This window comes from Phodopus roborovskii, unplaced genomic scaffold (genome assembly GCF_943737965.1).
Source record: "Phodopus roborovskii unplaced genomic scaffold, PHOROB, whole genome shotgun sequence".
Classification (NCBI taxonomy): domain Eukaryota; kingdom Metazoa; phylum Chordata; class Mammalia; order Rodentia; family Cricetidae; genus Phodopus; species Phodopus roborovskii.
The window spans coordinates 3,286,395-3,309,262 of record NW_026125052.1 but is presented as its reverse complement, the minus strand read 5'-3'; the positions used below and the strand labels follow the sequence as shown (position 1 = coordinate 3,309,262).

General features: G+C 40.0%; 1 protein-coding gene across 1 annotated transcript in view; it reads left to right on the top strand.

Annotated features, from left to right (window-relative positions):
- The window catches only part of Vmp1 (vacuole membrane protein 1), an 88,629-nt gene that overhangs the window by 4,775 nt on the left and 60,986 nt on the right, over window positions 1–22,868 (top strand). The window contains exons 2-5 of the mRNA XM_051187289.1: window positions 11,874–11,975; window positions 13,411–13,546; window positions 14,887–14,977; window positions 16,545–16,655. Of these exons, the coding sequence (XP_051043246.1) occupies window positions 11,900–11,975; window positions 13,411–13,546; window positions 14,887–14,977; window positions 16,545–16,655 (414 nt within the window). The 5' untranslated portion in view covers window positions 11,874–11,899. The remainder of the gene's footprint in view (window positions 1–11,873; window positions 11,976–13,410; window positions 13,547–14,886; window positions 14,978–16,544; window positions 16,656–22,868) is intronic.

Here is a 22,868-nt window from a genome sequence, read left to right as displayed (position 1 = left end):
GATGTTCATTTTTTGTGAATATTTTATAGCACATGTATATTCTTAATGAAAAAAATTTGTAGCCATTCTTTTGTCCTTTTTGTATTGTTGACAGGTTTATTTTTATTTTGTTTGTTGTTTTGTCTTGTATTTTTGATTGGGACTCACTCTGTAGGCCAGGCTGGCCTTGAACTCACAGAGATCCATCTGCCTCTGTCTCCCAAGTCCTGGGATTAAAGGCATGTGCCACCAGGCTTGGCAATTTTTTTTCTTTTTTTAAAACTTTACTTTTTTAACATTTATTTATATATTTAGTTAGTTAGTTTATGTTTGTATCTGCAGAAGTCAGAGGACAATTTGAGGGGGTTGGTTCTCTCCCCTCATGGGTTCTGGGGATTGAACTCATGTGGCTTGAACTCAGGATTGAGTATAATGCACTAACCCACCCATGCATATCAGACAAGTGTGTTAGTTTAGCCATACCCCCAATCCTTATTAACAGTTTATATTTGTAAGTCATAACACAGAATTTAGAAAGTAAAGCCTACTATTTAGCAATATTCGCTATCACTTTCTTTGCATGGGAAGATCATTTTCCTGTGAGATTTGTTGCCTTATCTATTTGTTCACAGATCCAGTTGATAGATGTCTTAGTTCCTTTTTTATTGCTCTAACTAGATACTATGACCAAGGCAACTTGCAGAAGAAAAAGTTCATTGAGACAGTCAGAGGATGAGTATAAACCATCACAGCACAGATGTTGGCATGTAGCCATGTTGCTGTAGTTTTAACTGTAGCTGAAAGCTTACATTTTTATCCTCAAGCATAAGGCAGAGGGAGTAGGCTAACCTGAAAGCCCTCCCTCAGAGAGACATCTCCTAATCCTTTCCAAAAAGTTCCACAAACTGGGGACCAAGAAGTCACATACAAGTGCCTATGAGGGCCATTCTCATTCAGACCACCACAGTGGACAAATATCTTATTTCTTAGGTCTTGTACCAGGTTCTGGAGAAAACAGTAGGGAGTTTAAAGTGTCATGAAGAAAAACAAACGGGTCTGAAGAAGAGCTAGCAATGTCCACTTGTACTTGTTTGGGGCTGGAGCACAGATGGACTATGAAGACTTCTAAGTTAAGCATAGCCATGCAAACTATAGTCACTCCTTCTTGGAGGCCCAGGTCAGAGGAACCCTGAACTCTGGAGTGAAAGAGCAGTCTGAGCAAATCAGAAACCTCAGTGTGGGAGAAAAAAAATTAGTGAAGAGAAAATTGTGAGTCCACTGCAGTATTGCAAGTAGAGAGATGAAGGGGGACAGAAGATGGCTTGATGTGTAAAGGTACTTGTGGCCATATCTGATAGCCCGAGTTCAGTCCCCCCCAGAGCCCACATGGTAGAAGGAGAGAATTGACTCTGGCAAATTGTCCTCTGACCTCCACATATGCTCTATGCAAGAACAGCCTACCACCCCCACCCCACCAGCCATAAAGAAATGTTTAAGAAAAGATATAGAACAGTGTGTTGATGTATTTGAAATAGGACTTGATCTTAGAAACGATAAATGGTTTAATGAAAAAAAATGTCAAGAATGACTAGCTTCTGGGTTTAGTAACTGGGTGGGTAGTTGTACCAGATAATAGGAAAAGGAAGGTTTGGGCGAGTATGTTTTTTATAAGACTGTAAGTAGAAGCAGGATGTATTGATGTATGGCTTTAATCCTAAAGATAGAGGCAGGTGGATCTCTGAGTCCCAGGACAGCCTGGTCTACAGAGTGGGTTCCAGAGCAGCCACTGCTGTACAGAGAAACCCTGCCTCAAAATATAAATATAATAATAATAATTAATAATAATAAATAATAACAATAATAATAGTGTAGATAGGAGCAAGAGAGATAGCTCAGTAAGGAAAAGTGCCTGCTACCAAGCATAACGATCTCAGTTTGACCTTGGGACCCACTTGGTAGAAGGAGAGCATCAACTCTTGCCAAGTCCTCCCAACTTTCATGTGCTCACTGTGGCCTGGGCAGCACCCCTCCCCTCCCACACAAGTAAATCAATGTTTAAAAAAAAAAAAAAAAAAGTTAACTAAGTACAGGTAGGAAAAGATGTTAGATTAGAGATGAAGAATCATCCTAGTTGCCTGGCTGTGGTGGCGCACGCCTTTAATCCCAGCACTCGGGAGGCAGAGACAGGAGGATCTCCATGAGTTCGAGACCAGCCTGGTCTACAAGATCAAGTTCCAGGACAGTCTCCAAAACCCTGTCTTGAAAAACAAAACCAAAACAACAACAACAAAAAAAAGAATCATCCTAGTAGTCCTAATACATAGATAAATCTGGAGACCAGAATCAAAAGTACAAATTCAAGAGAATATTTTAAATCACAGGAACAGATAAATTGCTTGGGGACATAGGAAGAAAGAGAGGCCCAAAGTCAAATAAAGAAAAAGCTACGAGAAGGAGATAAGAGTGTTTGAGAGCCAGCAAGATGGCTCAGCAGGTAAGGCAATTGCTGGCAAGCCTGCCAGCCAGGACCCACATTAAGTATGGAGAGAAGTGACTCCTGCAGTAGGTTGTCCTTTGACCTCCCCTACACTGTCACAACACCCTCCTCCATGAGCTGTTCTTCCAGAAACTTTTAGGTATTTAGGTGTGTAGCCTATAAAAGGCAATGATGGAGAGAGAAAATTCAAGGTCCCATGACCCTTGTAGATTTTTAAGATATTTTTAAACATGCTACAGTCATCCTTTGCATCCCATGGATTGATTTCAGAACCCCTCTCAGATACCAAAGTACATGATTGCAAAGAACTCTCCAGCACTCAGGAGGGAAGCTGAGGCAGGATAATTGTCACAAGTTTGAGGCCAGTCTGATTTACATAGCAAGCAATTCCCCAAGACTTAAGAAATTAAGTTCAAAAACATTCTAGGGATTTCCTCTGCATTCCCCTTCAAATCAGAAAACACATTTTTTTAACTGGCTTCACCATTTAACAGTTTTTGTTCTTTACTCAGCCTGGTGCTCTTTGAGAGGGTATATTACTCAATTAGCTCGCTTATTCAGTTTCTATCACTCAGTTATGCAGGTCCTTTATAACTTTAGGGAATCTGCAGATGTCTGGCATGGCCTATAACTAGATATCCTCAGGCATTCCACTTAAGGCTAGGCTTCTAAAAGGTAGTGCCTCAGTTGACATCTTTGTATGGCTCGCATGTTTCATTAAGAAACCTGATTTGAAAGGGTGTTAATTTTATTGTGGAATAACGTTGCCAAGAAAATGAGAATCAGTGGGTTCAGTGCTCTTACTTCCTTTTCTTTCTCATTAGCTTGTCCAGCAACTTTTACCTAAGGGAATTGCTTTTATTGTGTCATCACACAACTGTTTAAGAAATGTAATATTTATTTATTTGTATGTAGGTCTGTATATGCGTGCCAAAGCATGTGGCAGTCAGGAGACAACTTGCAAGAGTCAGTTTTCTCCTTTTATGTGTGGGACTTGGGATCGAACTCAGGTCATTAACCTTGATAGCAGGTGCTTTTACCCATGAAGCCATCTTGGTTTGGTCTCAGGGAAGAGACGTGTCTTGTCAACATGTCAGCATATGCCTTACTGTTACTTAAGGCCATGCTGTATCTGGGTGCTGCTTTTAGGTTTGTTACTAACTCGGTGGGTGCCTCTCCCCCCCCCCCGACTTTGGGGGACCAAATAATCTTGCTTTGTGTTGTTTTGTATTCCAAATGGGGCTAATGTTTAAAAATGAATGGAGTATTATAGTCTTAGTACTGAAGTGCAGCCTACAAAGAACCTTTGTGAGTCATCTTAGCAGTGCTTTCTAAGCATTTCTGCCAGAAGCAGAAACAAACAAAAACAGCACATATTTTAATACCAAACTTTCATCTCAAACACAGCCTTTTAAGGTATTGCTTGTGTCTGAAACGTTGTTTGATGTTCTGGTTATGCTTCTCTTCTACTTCTGTCTTCTGACCTAATCCACGAATTGCATTATTATAAGGAATATAAGGTTTATTTTAGCAAACTCACTCTTACAAGCAAAACTAACTTACACTGTACACCCTGCCTGCAAAGTAGGCTCCACTGAAGGTCAAGAATTTATGCTAGATTCTTGTTTGAGGACATTTCAGTCCTTTAAACAGAACAAGAATACTTGGGATTTGCTTCCATATTCATGAACTTAACAGTATTTTATGGTACATGGCCAAAATTGATCCTTCTACATTGAATTGTGAAAAGGAACTTATTATTTCATCTTACCTTACCTATGTAGGCTTCTTTTAGATTTTTTGTTTGTTTGTTTGTTTTGTTGTTTTTGGCTTTTGAGACAAGGTTTCTTTGTGTGGCCCTGACTGTCTTAGAACTCTGTAGACCAGGCTAGTCTTAAACTCAGAGATCTGCCCGCCTCTGCCTCCTGAGTACTGGGATTAAAGGTGTGAACCACAACTTCTTGGCTTATGTTTGTTTATTTTTTATCTTTATGGGTGATTGTCTGCATATATGTTTGTGAACCATGTGTGCTTAGTGCCAGTGGAATCCAGAAGAGAGCATTGGATCCCCTAGAACTGAAGTTTTAGGCAGCTGTGAGCTGCTGTGTGGATGCTGGGAACCGAACCCTGGATCCTTTGGAAGAATAGCCAGTGCTCTTAACGATTGGACCATCTCTCCAACCCCCTATATAGATTTTTACCCTCAAGTAATATTTTTGGGGTGGTTGTGGGGGCTTCAAGACAAGATTTTTCTATGTATCCCTGGCTGTCCCGGAACTCTCTATAGACCAGGCTGACCTTGAACTCATCTGCCTGCCTCTGCCTCCCAAGTGCTGGGTTTAAGTCTTGTGCCACCACTGTCTGGCAATGCATGTGAAATTTAAAAAACAAAAAACAAAACAAACAAAAAAAAACACTTTGAAAAAGAAAAGGTCATGGAGAAATAGTGTCTCTATCTGCCACTCACTATGCAGGGCACTTTAGTGTAATTTCCCTGTATGATTTGGTTTGTTTGTTGTTTGTTTGTTTGTTTGGGGGGGTTGGTTTTTGTGTGTGTGACAGGTTCTGGCACTGGCTCTGGCCCTGGCTAGCCTGAAACTTATGAGGGTTCCCCCAGGCTTTGCCTCCACAGTGCTATGATTACAAGTTTGTGTCATCATGTTTCTTCTTCCTTTGTCTTGTTGACATAGGGTCTCTCACTGCAGCACATACTACTAACCTAGAGTTCACTGTGAATCTCATGGCAATACCACTGCCTCAGCTTTTCAAATGTGAGATTGAGGTGCCTACATCTCTATACTCCCTCTTGAAATAGAGAAGAAAAACTAAATTACTGACAGTCCCCCAAGGGATTTAAGGATGAAATTAAAATTAAGAAGGGTGTTATACAAATATGCTCAAATGCTAAAGTTTAAATTACCCAAAGAAACATTGAAAAAGAGAGGCTAAGAGCTAGAGATGAGTCAGCTCAGCTGCTCTTGCAGAGGACCCAAGTTTAATTCCCAGCACCTACATAGTGGCTCACAACCATCTATACCTCCTGTTCCAGGGGATATAAAACTCTTCTGGCCTCCAGAAGCACAGACATACATTCAGGCAAAATATCCACCCACATGCAATCTTAATAAAAGAAAAATTTAGGAGAGACAAGTGGAGATGGTAAGATTTTTCTTTTCTTTTATAGCTATAAAAAAATGTAAACAATATTGAGCTGAGAAGGAAAGCAGAATTGGGGAAGGTTAAAAATAAGTCCTGTCTTGGGAAGTAGGCATGGACTATACAATCCAAATGATCCTTATTCTAATGGCCTCAGCTCAATCAGGACATATTGGTGACTTTCAGGAACAAGCTTCCCTGAGCCTCCAACAAGTAAGATGGTAATGAGTGAGATTAATAGGGTGTGTTGATGTTGGGTTGGGTAACCACCTACAGCTAGAAAACAAGCAGCAAAGACAGAGTACATTTCTCAGATAAAAGGTAGGTAGGTACTTAATGTCCTCTGTAGGCATCTGGAACTTGATGATGCCATGGTTCAGGGGCTGAGCCTCAGGTTTGTAGTTTAGAAATTTGAGTTGATAAACTTACAGTCTAATAGGCTCTAGGGAATAGAATTGTTCCAACCAGCCTTACAAATCACAATACCAGTTTTCTTTATTTTTATTTTTGTTTTTACTTTGTCAAAACAGGGCTTCTCTGTGCAGCTTTAGCTGTCTTGGAACTTGCTCTGTAGACCAAGTTGGCCTTGAACTCATAGAGATCCTCCTGCCTCTGCCTCCTGAGTGCTGGGATTAAAGGTGTGCACCACCACCACCCTTGCTTCAGTTTTCTAATATTACAAAGAAGCTATGTAGATTGAGATTGTTTCTTTCAAAACTCTTCAAGAAATAATCTTAGTTTAGGAATTTAGTTTAGGAGAAGGAAAGTGTCTTGCCAGTAGGTCAGCATGCTCCATACTGTTATTTAAGGCCAGTAATGCCTGGGTACTGCTTTTTGGTTTGTTGTAACTTGTTCTGTGGTATTACCTGAGTCAGTTTACTTCTGCTTGCCTGTGTGTGCATTATAGGAGTTGGTTGGGCTTGAATACTTTGCAAGATCCTTCTGTGATCTGATTAGTCTACAGAATATTCATAAGGCAGTGTCATGTGAAACATTCTGCTTTTGAGAGAAAGAGAATTGTCACTATGTAGAGGGTATTTAAGGCTGAGTGACTCAATGACATCATTAGGGAGAGAGTGTGAAGAGAACACTAAAAGGAACTGGGACCAGGCTTTGAATAACTCCAAGAAGTAGAATCAGAAGGAGCTATGTCAGAGTAGCCAGAGAAGAAGGGAAGACACCCCGACCCTCCAAGGTGAGGCTGCCTGCACCCAGCTAAGTGAGAGGCTCAGTGAGGAGTGAGTGTCTTGCATTTGCCAGCATGGAGGTCAGTAGTGTTCTTGATGAAAGGCATTTCCTGATAGCTGATCTGTGGGGTCAGAAGGCTCTCTTCATTGCTGATGAGGAAGTGTAGACTGTCTGTATGCAGCTCTGTAGAGAACTGTATCAGTGAAGGACAGAATGGGAAGTACTAGATGATGTTTAAGCTCCAGAGAGTAAAGAAGCCAAGGTGATGACACAGAGGGAACCGAAGGCGCTGATTCCCTAGAAAGGTGAAGGGTTGGTGGTGTAGGATGTGTTCCCCACATGTGGCCTTTGGTGACAGAGTCTGATCATGTGGGAGGGAGTGTCTTAGGACTGAAGACTCTTGCTCTGTTTCTGTGTGTTAAAAAATGGAGGGCTGAGCCTGGCTTAGTGGAAGAATGTTGCCTCGTATGCATGATGTCCCAAGATCATCCCCCAGCCCTGCCCAAAAACAATGAAACTAAGTTGATAGCTGAGTAAAATATATGAATAGCAATTAAAAGTTTGAGGCTTGTCATCTTAGATAATGACTGACAGCCAATGAGCGCTTGACCGATATTTGTTGAGTAAGTGAATGTAAAGTGGCTGTACTGTTGTATTTTATTTTTTCTAATTGTGTTCAATTGTTCAGACACATCTTAAGAATGCAGAGTAATCCCAGGGCCTTTTGTCCCTCTCCTTTCTGTGTTATGTGTCTATGTGTGGACCATTGTTTCGTAATCTCAACACCGTCTAGGACTCATTCTGTAGTCTAGGCTGGCTGCAGATGTGTGGCAGTCCCCCTGCTTTGCCTTCTGAGTGTTGGTATTTAAGTGTGTGTCACCATACCCACTTTTATGCTCTGTGGGTTTTTTGTTTGTTTGTTTGGTTTGGTTTGGTTTTGGGGGTTTTTTTGTTTTTTTTTTTTTTTTTTTTTTGTTTTTGTTTTGTTTTGTTTTGTTTTGTTTTTGAGACAGGGTTTCTCTGTATTGCTTTTGCAGGTTGTCTTGGAACTCGCTCTGTAGACCAGGCTGGCCTCAAACTCACAGAGATCCTCCTGCCTCTGCCTCCCCAGTGCTGGGATTAAAGGTGTGCACCACCAACACCCAGCTGGTTTTTTGTTTGTTTTTTGACACAAATTTATCAAATCTTATTTGTTGTGATATATTTGGGTGTTTGGCTGTGGGTTTTGACTAAAGCCAACCTCCCACAGTGTCTTCAAAACTTAAATATGGCTTCAAGTTAAATAACTTCATTCCTGTAGACAGTGCAATTTCAGAAATCCTCAGTAGACTTTGTTAAAACTAGATCTCTTCTTTGTAAACCATTCTAATGCTCTGATTTTATGTGTTTTCACAGAATAATTTTGTCATTTTTTATGTTAATGGTATGCGCTATGTTGTGTTTAGACAATATCTTCACAGAGATTTGACTTAAATGTTTACAATAAAACTTGGAATGCATTGTCCTCTTGAGTTCCCATAAAACTACTCATCTTCATTGTGTTAGGTAATGTATACTGAATTTATGTGAAAGGTGTGGCAACAGTAGGGAGATGGCCATGGCAGGTAAAGTGACTGTCACACATGCATGAGGACTGGAGTTCAGATCCCCAGAACCCACGTAAAACCCAGGCATGGCAGCACACATCTGTAACCCCAGTGCTGGTGAATGCCAAGACAAAATGATCTCTAGAGCTCTTTGGCTAGCCGGGCTAACTGAATTAACAAACTCCAGGTTCAGTGAGAGTCCCTGTCTCAAAAAAAAAAGGTGGAAAGCAATGGAGGAAGACAACCTGACATCTTCTTCCTCTAACCTTCACACACACACACATACACACACACACACACACACACACACACACACACACACACACACACTCTCTCTCTCGTGCAGCCACCCACCCCCACAAAGAAGAGGCTATATGGCTATATGTATTTGCATGTTGTGTATATTACCTTTAGTTTTGTACCTGTTGATAACTCATTTTTGGCCCTATTTTACAAAATAGAGTAACTGGTACTCTCAACACTTGGAAGGTTGAAATAATGTTGTGTCTGTACTCCTTGGTGAGTTACAGACCACCTTGGACTAAACAGTGAGACCTTGTCTCAGAACAGCAGTAAAGTTAAATGTGTTTGTAGAGATTTACAGGCTTGTTCAAATTCCTAGAGTAGCTGGTTGTGAAGGTTGTATTGAAATCTAGTTCTGTTAAACTCTAATCAATTGTATACTATCAGTTTTCATCTGACTTCATTAAAACCTGTTTCATTCTGTTGTTTTGTAATTAATCTCATATATTCATTTTTTTCTGCCAGACTCTCCTAAAGACTTACATACTCATAACCTCACCTGAGTAAGCCACATGGTATCACTGAGAAGGTAGCATGAGGATGCTTTTCTTGTTTAGGTAGTTTCCAAGTTCATTATTTCACAGACTTCCTACCCTTTGGATGTCTTAGCATTTAGGGTTAGTTCCACACAAACAAGTATTAGTCTTTTAGGTAAATATTTTATCCCTAGCCAGTAGTCACTTTCTTTCCTTTCCTTTTTTTTTTCTTTTCTGCCTATGTGTGTGTGTGTGTGTACACTTTAATTTCTCACTAGCCAGCTCCCAAATAACCATACAGATACTTATTATTAATTATAAATGCTTGACCAAAAGCTCAGGCTTGTTACTAGGTAACTCTTACATTTTAAATTAACCCATATTTCTTATCTACACTCTGCCACGTGGCTTGGTACTTTTTCTCAGTACAGCAAGTTCATCTCCTGCTTTCTCTGTACCTCCTCTCAACTCCCAGACTCCTCCTCTTCACGCTTTCTGTCTGCCAGTCCTGCTTCTACCTGTTCAGCTATTGGCCAGTCAGCTTCTTTATTAAACCAATCACAGTGACATATATTCACACAGTGTAAAGAAATGCTGTGTGTGTGTGTTGGCATACACACATATACCAGCACATATGTATGCAGATGTGAGCAGGTGAAGGCCTGAGGTCACCTCAGGTATTGTTTGTTAGTCACTGACTATCTTGTTTTTTGAAATAAGGTCTTTCACTGAGACCTGGGACTCAGTGAGTTCTAGAAGTCTGCACCTTGCTGTGCTTACACGCATACTCCACCAACCTAGACTTTTATATGAGTACTAGGGATCCAGCTCAGTTCCTCACGCTTTTATGGCTAGCATATCACTAACTCAGCTGTCTCCCTAGCCCTTGTTTTTGAAAGTCTTACACTGTGGTCCAGGCTAAGCTCGCAGCCTGAGTTCTGAGATTGCATGTATAAGGCGTCATGGATGGCTCTCAGTTTTGGAGAACTTTTTGGAGGTTCTAGCATGGGAGTAGTACATCTACTTCAATCCCCTTAACCTACGAAGCATGCATCTTTGGAAGGGACATACATGGAACAGTGAGAGAGGAAAAGAATACCTATTTAGGCAGCTGAATCAGTTGGGTGGCAGATGTTGTGAACAGGTCACACTCATATTTACTTTATGGGTGAATAAATTATATTATTTGAATATATACCCCCATTTGAGATAGGCTTTTGTAAGACCCCCAGAATGAGGAGCCCTCAGTTTCGGTCGGTACCCCCAAGAACTCAATGTCCAGTCCAGTTGCTGCAACACACAAGAGGCTTTAATGAACAGGAAACGTTTGCGCAAACGGGCTCCTCTAGCACACAGGCTAGAGAGAAGCCCCCTCCCCTGGGCACAGGTGTTTTTACAGGCAAACCCACAAGCTTAGGGAGGGGGTGGGACCCTCTGTCCATTGAGTATGTGACCCTTTGAGGCCGGATGATCTCACTATTAGGGTCAACAGACCTTAGGGCCTCAGGGTGTGCTAATTAATTTTGTCTGGGCAAACCAGAGTTGCAGCTATCTCTTTGTTTCCTAAGGACCCTATTCACCACCTATTGACTCACAAGAAAGGAGGGGCAGTGTGAATTCTTGGTATCTTGTTATCTCAGATCCTTGTGAAGGGAAGTTAGCAAATTCCAAAGAACAGATACTGGTTTTTAGGTTAGTCCTTCATTTCAAGCGAGGGGTTTCTTTAACTTTTACTTTTTTGTCTTTCACTTTCAAGTAGCCCAAAATGGCTTTGAACTTTTAATGTATTTTAAATATGAAAATTTTATCTTCTGTGCCCATTACCATTTGAAACAATGTTTCCTACATAAAGTTGACCTGTGGTCTTAGATCTGTGGTGTTTGTGTTGATACAATTAATTTATTTACTTACTTATTTTTAGGGTTTTTTGTTTTGTTTTGGATTTTGGTTTTTAGCTTTTTTCAAGACAGGGTTTCCCTTTGTAGTTTTGGAGCCTGTCCTTTTATAGACCAGGCTTGTCTCTCACAGAGATCTGCCTGCCTTTGTCTCCCGAGTGCTGGGAATAAAGGCATGGACCACCATGGCCCAGCTATTTTTGGTTCTTTTGAGACAGGGTTTCGCTGTGTAACAACTCTAGCTGTTCTGGAACTCACTCTAGACCAGGCTGGCCTCAAACTCAGAGAGATCCACCTGCCTCTGCCTCCCTGAGTGTTAGAATTAAAGATGTGTGCCACCACCTCCTGGTTCATAAATGTTTTTTGTTTGGGGTTTATGAATTTATTTTCTAATAATGTTAACGTTACTACAAAAGATGAAATGATAAAAATAAATAGTAAATTTCAAATAGTGTATGACATTAATTTATGAATTAGATGGATATCAGATCTATAATTTATCAGTATTTAAATGTGCTAGTACTTGATACCTTTATTCTGGGAATAAAGTGCTCCCAAATTTTAATGTGGAAAACAATTTGCTGGAATAACTATTTAGAAAAGGTTTATAACCACAAGCTTTTATATGAAATTATATAAATTATTTATACAACTCTTGGTTATTTAAAAAAAGTGTGAACACAGCATACAGTTAGCATGTGGGATGTATGTCATGTTGTTCTGTGTTTGGTTTTAGTCTCAGCTGCAAAGCAGAAGAATCTAATGTATTGCTGGGCTTTGTTTTCTGTATTAGCTCCTCCAGAGTTATTGATCTATGAAATGGCAGAGAATGGAAAAAACTGTGACCAGAGACGTGTAACAATGAGTAAGGAGCAGCATAATGGGAGTTTCCCAGGTAAGGACTTCATGGCAGCATCAATAGCTAACTACCGGGTATTGGTGAGTGACCTTCTGGGGCTTTACATATATGTATATTCCCTTCCTCACTTGATCCTTTCACTGACCAAGTAGTTTGCCTCTTTACATTTTGAAATGCCACACGCCCTTAATCCCAGCAGTTGGGAGACAGAGGCAAGACTGTATCTGAGTCTGAGGCACTTTGCTCAGACAGCCAAGGCTATGTAGTGTGAGATCTTGTCAAAACAGACATATTGCAGGAGAAATACCTAGACTACATGATCATTCCTAAGATTTGTAGCTTTAGTCCAAATTCAACTGTGGGTTTTTTTTTGTTTTGTTTTTGTTTTTGTTTTTGGGTTGTTTTGTTTTGTTGAGGGGGAGTGAGGTGTTGTTTTGTTGTTTTGTTTTTGAGACAAGGCTTCAGGGTTTCTCTGTGTAGCCATGATTGTCTAGAACTCACTTTGTAGACCAGGATGGCCTCAAAATCACAGATCTCCACTTGCCTCTGCCTCCCAAGGTGTGCATCACCACACGCCTGGCTACGAATATGCTTGTGTGTTTTGTTTCATTTTTTGCAGTGTTTGTTGTTGCCTCGGTAACACTGATGGGAAAGGAACAGCCCTGGGGGTGCTGGTATAGTTCAGTAGTAGAAATAAGGAGTAACATCCAGACTACGCAAACTTAAGGGGTCCAAAGCACTAAACCGAGAGGGACATAATACTAAGTATCTGAATAAAATCTCTGACTGAAAGTCAAGGACTGTGGGAGGTCCCCATACTGAGCCTCAATGGCTTCTCACGTGTCTGTACACCTTGCCTACCTCTTTCTATCAATGACAACTTTGCAAAGTATTCTTTTTAGTTATCATGGAGAGGGACATACAATATATGACTGCTTAGAAATATAGTAGATAAAAAAATGTTTCATCCATATCCCAGGTAACCATTTATAGGAAGTCCTATAATCCTTAGAAATGGTAACTAGTCCAAACTCTGCCATCTTTATTGGCTCAGAAAGAAAATGAAATGTGGGGCTGGAGAGATGGCTCAGAGGTTAAGAGCACTGATTGCTCTTACAGAGGCCCTGAGTTCAATTCCTAGCAACCACATGATGGCTCACAACCATCCATAATGAGGTCTGGTGCCCTCCTTCCGGCCTGCAGAGATGCATGCAAACAGAACACTATATACTTAATAAATAAATAAATCTAAAAAAAAGAAATTCTTTAAAAAAGAAAGAAAGAAAATGAAATGCACTGGTTGCCGAAATGCACTGGTTGCCACTCATTGTTGATGCTGAGGACCAAATCCAGGATTTCACACATGCAGTCTAAGAGATAAAAAGATGGGATGGTGTGCTGACTTTTGCTCTTAGAAAAGGTGGTACAGATGTGGGAATTCTGTTTTAACTTGCATGCTGTTGTTTTTCAGACCCCTCTTCAGTACATGAGAAAAAGAAAAGGGATCGGGAAGAAAGACAGAATATTGTCCTGTGGAGACAGCCGCTCATTACCTTGCAGTATTTTTCTCTGGAAACTCTTATAGTTTTGAAGGAATGGACCTCAAAGTAAAGAGTTTTCTGTTACTTTTTATACAAATCATATTTACTAATTTTAGAAGTCCTCAGCCATCTCTTACACCCTGCCATCTGTTCCACCAAAATGGATTAATTAAATTTAGAACATTATCATAGGAACATTTTTTTCCTTCCTATAGTTTAAAGAGAATTAGACTATGGGAATGGGGATGTAACTCATTTAGAGTACTTGTCTCCCAAATTGGGACATTTGGTTTGAAGAAAAATAACTGAGGAAATGTTATTTGCTTGACAGGTTATTACAGTTGACTACTGTTTAATGTTGGATCTTCCAAGAGAAAACATTAAAAAGATAGTGGGTTTTCTCCCTCCTGACTTTATCATGAAGAGAAATCAGGCCTGTGCACAGTAGATACACCAAGCCTGTAGCAGTTCAAGATGCTGGTGGTATCTTGTGATAGCCATTGGAAAAGAACTGCCATAAAATGAGTCCTGTCTGAGCCGGGTGTGGTAGTGCATGCCTTTAGTCCCAGCCTTCAGGAAGCAGAGTCAGGTGGATCTCTGTGAGTTCAAGGCCAGCCTGGTCTACAGAGCTAGTTCCAGGACAGGCTCCAAAGCAATACAGAGAAACCTTGTCTCAAAAAAAAAAAAAAAAAAAAAGTGTCCTGTCTGTAGCTATTTGAAATATCCAAGACAGCAAGTTGAACTTTCATACCCTATTATTTTCTTATTCTTCTGAATTATCTATACTGTTACCTTATATTTTGTTTTACTTAAAAATTATGAAACATTTTCTAACAATGTTCAGCTCATTTGATCCTGTAGGAGGTCCACAAAGAAGGGAAAGCAAATATAGTATTATTATTACAATTTTAAAAGCAAAAACTGGGACTGGAGAGATGGCTCAGTGCTTAAAAGCGCTCACTGCTCTTCTAAAGGTCCTGAGTTCAATTTCCAGCAACCACATGATGGCCACAACCATCTGTAATGAAGTCTGGTGCCCTCTTCTGGCCTGCAGGCATACATGAAGGCAGAACACTGTACACATAATAAATAAATCATTTTTATAAAAAAGCAAAAAAAACAAAATCAGAAAGGTTAAGTGTCCTGCTACAAGAGCAGCTCAGAGTGTCTGACCCACCCTTTGAAGTCTGCCCTCTTCCTGTTGCATGATAATACCTCTCCAAATTAAAAGATGAGGCGTGAACAAGATTGGGCTTTGGGCACAGAGATGGCTGTGGTAAGGCTATGTGATAATTCTGGTTCTGGGCCCATGTACCTTGACTGACTCTTTTTTACATCCCAAAGACTGTTTCTGCAAATTGCAAGATTAATGTGAGATTGTTTTTCTTTTTCAATTTGTTTTTAAGGTTGTGGCATCATCAAAACATGGTGGTGTCTTCTTTACTGCTGCTCGCTGTGCTTATAGCTACGTATTGTGTGGAAGGAGCACACCAACAGGTATGATATTGAGGAAGTCCCTGCTGCTTGGCATTCTGTGATCATATGACATTTCAGAATGGGACAAATGCAAGTTTCAAGGAATTTATACCCTCTACACTTTTTTTCCAGACAGGGTTTCTCTGTGTAACAGCTCTGGCAATAACTTGGTATTTTAATGTCTTATCCCATACACTGAACATACCCAAGCACTGTTTTGTAGCCGGTTAACATTATTTTAGCCTTTAGGATTTCTTTTTACCTTAAAAGATTTAAGGTAAGTCAGAACAGCATGAGTCCTTTCATCTCCACCACAAAGCCTTCATAATGTCTATACTATGCCTTTGTGACCCATCCGAACAGATTTCATGCTAAAGTAATTTGCTTCAAATGTCAGAGAAGGTGCTTTTTATTATTATATTGAATGTGTTTCCTGTAGGTAATTTTTATTTGTTGGTAAGGGTTTGCAATCAAGCTAGCCATGGTGGCACATGCCAGTAAGTCCAGAATAGGCAGGGAGATCACCATGAGTTTGAAATTAACCTGTTTTGCAGAGTCCCGAACTAGCCATGGATACATAATGAATTGCTGCCTCTTAATAAGTAAATAAACAAATAAGCAAAAACAAATACTCTGTAATCAGTTTCTTGGCTTTTTTTTTTTTTTTTTTAACACTAGACATTTGTCTCAAAATAAATCACAAGGTATCATTCTTACACTGGACTTTATTTTGCTCATATTTGAAATGTATTTTAACAACTTGGTGTTAAACATGTATTTGAATAATCAAGATTATATTCTATTTACAAAAATGTGTGATTCCCCACCCCTCCACACACACCCACACCCTACATCCCCTTCATTTTGAGACAGAATATCTACATAGTCCTTCCTGTGCTGGAATCACTGTGTAGACCAGACTGGCCTGGAACTCACACAGTTCCCTCTGCCTCTGCCTCAGGGATTAAAGGCCTGTGCCACCACACCTAGCTCATTGCCCCCTTTCTTTACCACTATTTTTGAGTATTCCTCAAGTTTTCTATTCACAGAGAATGTATAGTAGCACTGTCCTATGTCTTCTTAAAGTTTGTCATTTTAAAGTCACTTTAAATGTTTATTCTTAGTCTCACTATGCAAGGCTGGGCAAGGTAGCACACATGTGTAATCACACCAGCCAGCAAGTAGAATCAGGAGGACCAACTGAAATTCAAGGCTAAATTGGTATACACAGACAATACCAGGCCAAGCTGAGCTATAGTATGAGATCCTGTCTCAAGAAATGAAAAAGAAAAAAGAAAAAAGATTAATGATTACCATAGTAGTAGTTGTTTCTCATTTTTCCCCAATGCCAACTTATTCTGCTTGAATGAGTTGGGTTTTTGTTTTGTTTTGGGGGTTTGGGGGTTTTGATTTCTGTCCTCTCTGCTGTAGTACACTAACAGAATGAGACTTCTTCAAGGAGATTTTGGTCTTAATGTTTCTTAGCTTCTTGGAGCTTTGTTGAGCTGGTTGGTCATGTGGGTAGTTGTTACTGCTGCACTCTACTGGGCAGAATGTTCCAGTTTATACCTTGTCCCTTTCTTTTCAGTATGTGCAGCGGATAGAGAAGCAGTTTCTTTTGTATGCCTACTGGATAGGCTTGGGGATTTTGTCCTCTGTTGGTCTTGGAACAGGATTACACACCTTTCTGCTTTATCTGGTAAGAATGACTTTCTTTCAATGAACAAGAACAAAGGAGATTCTGTCTCTGCTGGTGCATTCCATCAGAAGCTGCGGTTCTGAACTCTATTTAATTGCTTCAATGTTTTATAAGTGTTCTGATCCCGAGACCAGTGCCTGAAGTTCGGCTTCTTGTTGTGCTCTTCAATTCCTTTGGAACTGAAGAGTTAAAGGAGAAAGGGGGAAGACGGTTGAGCATATATGGTTGTTTACTTAAATTAGCTGAACCAGAAAACTTTTTTCAGTTTTAGGTTTTGAAGTAATGATTATTTCACCTATGTACAATTGTTATTTTAATAGAAATTTGAGGAGTGGGCAGAATGCTTTCTGAACAAGCTTGAGGACTTAAGTTTGAATCCCCAGATTACCTGAAAAGCTAGATAGGGTGGCACTGTTTCTATGGGAAAATGAGGATGGAGGCAGGAGAATTCCCAGAAGGCCATGGGCCTGCTAGTGTGCATCATACAATAATAGACTTAAGAATCAGCACCTGTTGTCCTCTGATCTCCACATGGGCACCATAGTACTCATGCACACACACAACCCCCAGAGATATACTCATTTGTTTGTTTATTCATTGTTTCAGACAGAGTGTCTCTGTGTAGCTTTGGCTGGCTGCTCTGGAACTCACTCTGTAGACCAGGCTGGGCTCAAACCAGTGAGATCTGCCTGCCTTGGCCTCTGCTGGGATTAAAAGGTGTACACCACCATGCCCAGCTGTCTATATTTTTTTAAGAAGCAAATTTGAAGCAAGGAAGTTTTGTTTCTTATTGTATATGCATGAGAAACATTAGTAAACTGTAAAATGTCTTCAATAAAGGCATTATTATTCCATCTCCACTGATCCAGGTATTCAGTAAAAGATTTAGAAGCATACAACATACAGAGCCAGTCAGATGGCTGAGTTCAAGCCTCAGAACTGGAGTCTTTACTTGGGACCCAGATGGTTGAAGGAGAGAATTGACTCTTCCCAAAAGTTATTGTCTGACCTCCACACATGTACTACAGTGCACACATACCCATTCACACAGACCCACATAATAATACTAAAGAAATAACAATGAAGTTTAGTACAGAATTAATGTAAGGGAAAAGTAAAATCTTTGTTTCCGTGAGTGAGCACTTCTACCCTTGATCAATGTTCCAGTTTAATGGAATGTGATTAGAATTTTCTCAGCTTTAGTTTTTAGTGTATGTCAGTGTTTTGGCTGTGTGTATATCTGCACTGTATGTTTATCTGGCACCTGTGGAGGAACTGGAGTTATACTTGGTTGTGAGCTGTCATGTGGATGGAAGAATTGAACCTGGGCTCTCTGTAAGAGCAGCCCTTGCTCTTAACCACGGAGCCATCTTTCCAGCTCCTCATTTTCTCAAGTTTGGGTTGGTTGGTTGGTTGGTTGGCTGGCTGGCTGGCTGGCTGGCTGGTTGGTTGGTTTTTCAAGACAGGGTTTCTTTGTGTAGCTTTGGCTATCCTGGAACTCACCACCACTGCACAGATTTTTTTAATTTACCATTTCCTTCATAAATTGTAACAAACTTTTATCATTTATTATAGGGGGTCTCTGTGACTATCATGGTCAACAGTGTCATCCACATGAGATAAGGCAGTTCCATTTAACACAACTTAAGAGTCTGATCCCAGATAGCTTCTTTTAGTCATATTTAAGCACAGCACAATTTGGTGGAAAAATTTCTTGGTGATAATAAACTCAATCCCATGTCAAAACTTTGTGAAGTACATGTGGCATCTTCCATGAAGATAGATTCTATAGCTTAATCATGGAAAACAATCTTATGATAAGGGAAGGTGTGGTGTGGTGTGGTCTGCCCACACAATGCAAAGGTCACCAGACTGTTAACTACCTCTGCTCTGAAAACAGGTTGTATAGTCTTTGCCTTTGATGAGGCCACCTGGCATGTTTAGCATTCCTTGTTTTCTCTAGTTCTTATCTGTGAGCACAAGGACCTCTGAGCTTCCTCCACTTAAGAATCTCCATTTGTTGTTGCTGTCCGGTTGTTTTGTTTTAGAGACAGGGTCTCACTATGTAGCCCTGGCTGTCCTAGAAATCACTGTGTACACCAGGCTGGCCTTGAACCCACAGATATGCTGCCTGTGCCTCCTGAGTGCTAGGATTAAAGGCATTCGCCACCATGCTGGGTCTGTTTATTTTGTTTTTATCTTAGGTATATAGCTGTGGTTGGGAAGTTCTGATTATATATCTTTCTTTTAGGAGCCTTTATGTAGCTCTCACTTAGATGTGGTGATGTTGACATTCTGTGTCCTTTTTTTTTTGTGCTGGTGAAGGAGACTCCTCTACCTTACAGTCATACAACACTTAGTCTAGAGGCTAAGTAACCATGTTAGAAAAGTAGTCTGTTTGGAAACACAGCCATCTAGGCAGACTTTGTAGCAAAATAAGGGATTAAGAATCCAGTTTTAGGGGCTGTTGGGATGGCTCAGCAGTTAAGAGGGAGCACTGACTGCTCTTACAGAGGTTCCAGGTTCAATTCCAGCACCCACGTGGCAGCTCACAACTGTCTGTAACTCCAGTTCAGGGGATCTGACACCCTCACACCAATGCACATAAAATAAATTTAAGTAAATTACTAACAAAAAAATCCAGTTTTAAAGACTGAAGATTAAATTCATTCTTTGTCATGATTCTGTCTACTAAAAATCATGCTTAAAAGTAATATGAAAATGTTTTGTAATTCATATCCACTGTTTTCTATGGTGGAAGTTGCCTTTCTGGATGGAGTTCTACTTTGTTAATTGTGATTGAATGTTTACCAAATGGTCACTTAAAAATCCAAAAAGATTAGATCTTAAAATGAAGTCGTATTTTTCAGTTACCAATGATCTCCCCATTTTTAAGTTTAATTGAAAGGTTGCAACTTGAAATTGGAGTGTATTGGAACCCTCATCATTCTTTAAGCATAGTTGCTACTTATATAAGTCGTGGTTACAAAATAGAGGTTATTAAGGGGATGGAGTGCATGTCCTCTGTGTGACTCATGGTTAGTAGGACCACTAGGTTAGGTTACTTGTTCTCTTCATTTTAATCATGTCTTCAGAAGGCTTATTAATTTTATAAATACTGTACTTCTGTGTCTAGAAGAGTAAGCCCCACCACCAGGGGAAATGGCACAAGAGTTAAGAACATTTATGCTCTTGCAGAGGACCTGGGTTCAATTCCCAGCTCCACATGGTAGCTCACAATCATTCGTAATTCTAATTCCAGGGGATATAGTACCCTCTGCTGACTTCCACAGGCATCAGGCTTTCACACATGTATGAACACATGAAAAACATCCATACATGTAAAATAAAATAAATCTTAAGATCTTTTTAAAAAGAGAAGAAAACGCCGGGCATTGGTGGCACATGCCTTTAGTCCCAGCACTCGGGAGGCAGAAGCAGAGAGGCAGGTGGATCTCTGTGAGTCCAAAGCCAGCCTGGTCTACAGAGGGAGTTCCAGGACAGCCTCCAAAGCAATACAGAGAAACCCTGTCTCTAAAAACAGAGAGAGAGAGAGAAGAAAACCATTCTTCTAGATTTTGTCTGAGTACATCTGTTTGGTCACCATTAGGTGGCATCATTAACACAGTCATACTGTTGTGTATTTGCCAATAGAGCAACCTTAGCCAAAGACCTTTTTGCTTGAAAATGTGATTTGTTATTTATTTGTTTGTGTGTTTGTTTGTGTTAATGTATATGCATTTGCTTCCATAAGATTAGACAATGGGGCTGTGCATAACTCTAGTTCCAGAGGATCCGGGGCCCTTTCTGACATGGCAAGCACATGGTGCTGACATACGTTCAAGCAAGACACGAATGCATACAAAATAAATCTAAACAGTTTTTAATAAGTCAGTGAATTCTTGAGGGTTAAAAATGTTGATTTTTCATAATAGTTTCCAACTGTCCTCAACACAGTCAGTCTTTTTTTCCATTGACTTGCATATTTTTATGTAGAAATTAATTCCCACAAGTATATATCCTGGGCTAGTCTTGAAGTTATAGCATCCTTCCTATCACAGCTTCCCAAACACTGGGATTACATGTGTGCTCCCCCTCGTCTGGTTTTCCATCTATTAGTAGTCAAGAATATGCAGAAATTCTGATTATGAGAGAAACAGAGTCAAGTAACTAGGTTGGAATATTTACTCCAATATTAGCTACATGGTTGTAGGCAGATTTCTTCACTTTCGAACCCCAGCTTTCTCAACTATAAATCTGTAGTACCAACTATAGATGGTAATGTTGGTACTTGTCTCATATGATTCTTTTGGGGATTAAATGGCATAACAAATGTATTTTTTTTTCAAGCATGATGTCTAGTACATAAAAGTATTCAAGAAATTATTACAGCTATTATAATTAATACCACTATGCTCCAGAATTTTTGTTTTTGAAAGAGAATGTATAAGAAGAAGAGAAATACCAAAGATCTCTAAGGGTTTGCATATCACAGTACATATGTGAAGGTCAGAGACAATTTTTCAGGAGTCTATTGTCTCATTTTATCTTATCTTTTGAGGCAGGATATTTGTTTTGTTATTGTTCTGTTTTGGTTTGGTTTGGTTTTTGTTTTTTTGAGACAGGGTTTCTCTGTGTAGACCAGGCTGGCCTTGAACTCACAGAGATCCTTCTGCCTCTGCCTCCCAAGTACTGGGGCTGAAGGTGTGCAGCACCACAGCCCAGCTATGAGGCAGAGTTTTGTTATTTCTGTAGCTATGCTGCTTACTTGAGCTTCCAGCAAATTCTTCTTCCTCCCCCTCTCATTCACCATAAGGGTGCTGGGATTATAAATGTACACCACCGTGTTCTGCTTTTTCATGGATTCAATGAATCAAATACAAGTTTTCAGGCTTGTACAACAGGTGCTTTTTCCAACACTGAGTTTATCTCTGGCTTCTCAATTCATTTTTTAAAGCAAACAGTCATTTTCAGTCTATGTGTTTTAGCTATTTTTTAAAATTTATTTACTAGAGATCAAACCAATGGCCCTGTATATGCTCTACTACTGACTGTGTTCATAGTCCGTCCACCCTTAGCCATTTATTATGCATACAGCATTCTGCCTCCATGTATGATTGCATACCAGAATAGGGTACCTGATCTCTTATACATGGTTGTGAACCACTATGTGGGTACTGGGAATTGAACTCGGGACCTCTGACAGAGCAGCCGGTGCTCTTAAGCTCTGAGCCCTCTCCAGCCCCCAATCCTTAGCTATTCTTAATAGCCTCGGTTGCTTAATGAGTCTTTGTTTCAAAAATAAAAAAGAGAGAATACATGCTGGGTGGTGGTGCATGCCTTTAATCCCAGCACGATGGAAGCAGAGGTGAGTGGATCTCTGAGTTTGAGGCCAGCCTGTTCTAGAGTTCCAGAAGCCAGGACTACACAGAGAAACCCTGTCTTGGCAAGAGGAAAAAAACAAAAAATAACAACAAAAAAGAAAAACAAAATCAGGAAATGCAGAAAGAAATAACCAAGCAAGAGCAGCTCCCTATGCACTTTTAAGTTCTAAAAGATCACACGTGAAAAGAGGCTTGGATTCCGGTAATCTCATTTACCTCCTTAAAATCTCTAATGTCCAGTCCAGCCACTCATAAAGCAAATGTGTCTCAGACACATTTTATATAGGTACATTACATGAATTAAATTATAGGACAAGAAGATGATTATAGAATCCATTGTGTGCCATTAATGATTTATAAAGTCTTAACATTTAAATAAGAAAGGTGAGTGTGGTGGCAGGCACCTATAATCTCAGCACATTGAAGGCAAGGTAAGGAGTTGAATGCCACCCTCCACTACATAAAAAGTTCTAGAGTCGGCTAACTTACATGAGCCCCTATCTCAACAACAGCAGCATTGACTAAAGTTTTGTTCTGTGCTGTGTGGACAGTTCTTGACACTAGGTGGAGCAATTTCCTTAGCTTTACAGACAAATTTCTTTAGCATAGTTCACTTGTTGGCTTTTTTTAATATTTGGGGATCAAAGTAGGAAAGATTCTGTGTGCTTGAACCATTAGTGTTTTCCTTTCTAAAAGCAGTGTGAAAGTAGAAAAAATTGGAACAGTTGGGTTATATTATAAAATTGACCAAGTTGTATTAGAAACCATAACCATATCTACAAGGTGCTTAATATAAGCATTTCAACAAAAGCCCTTCACTCTGGTAGAA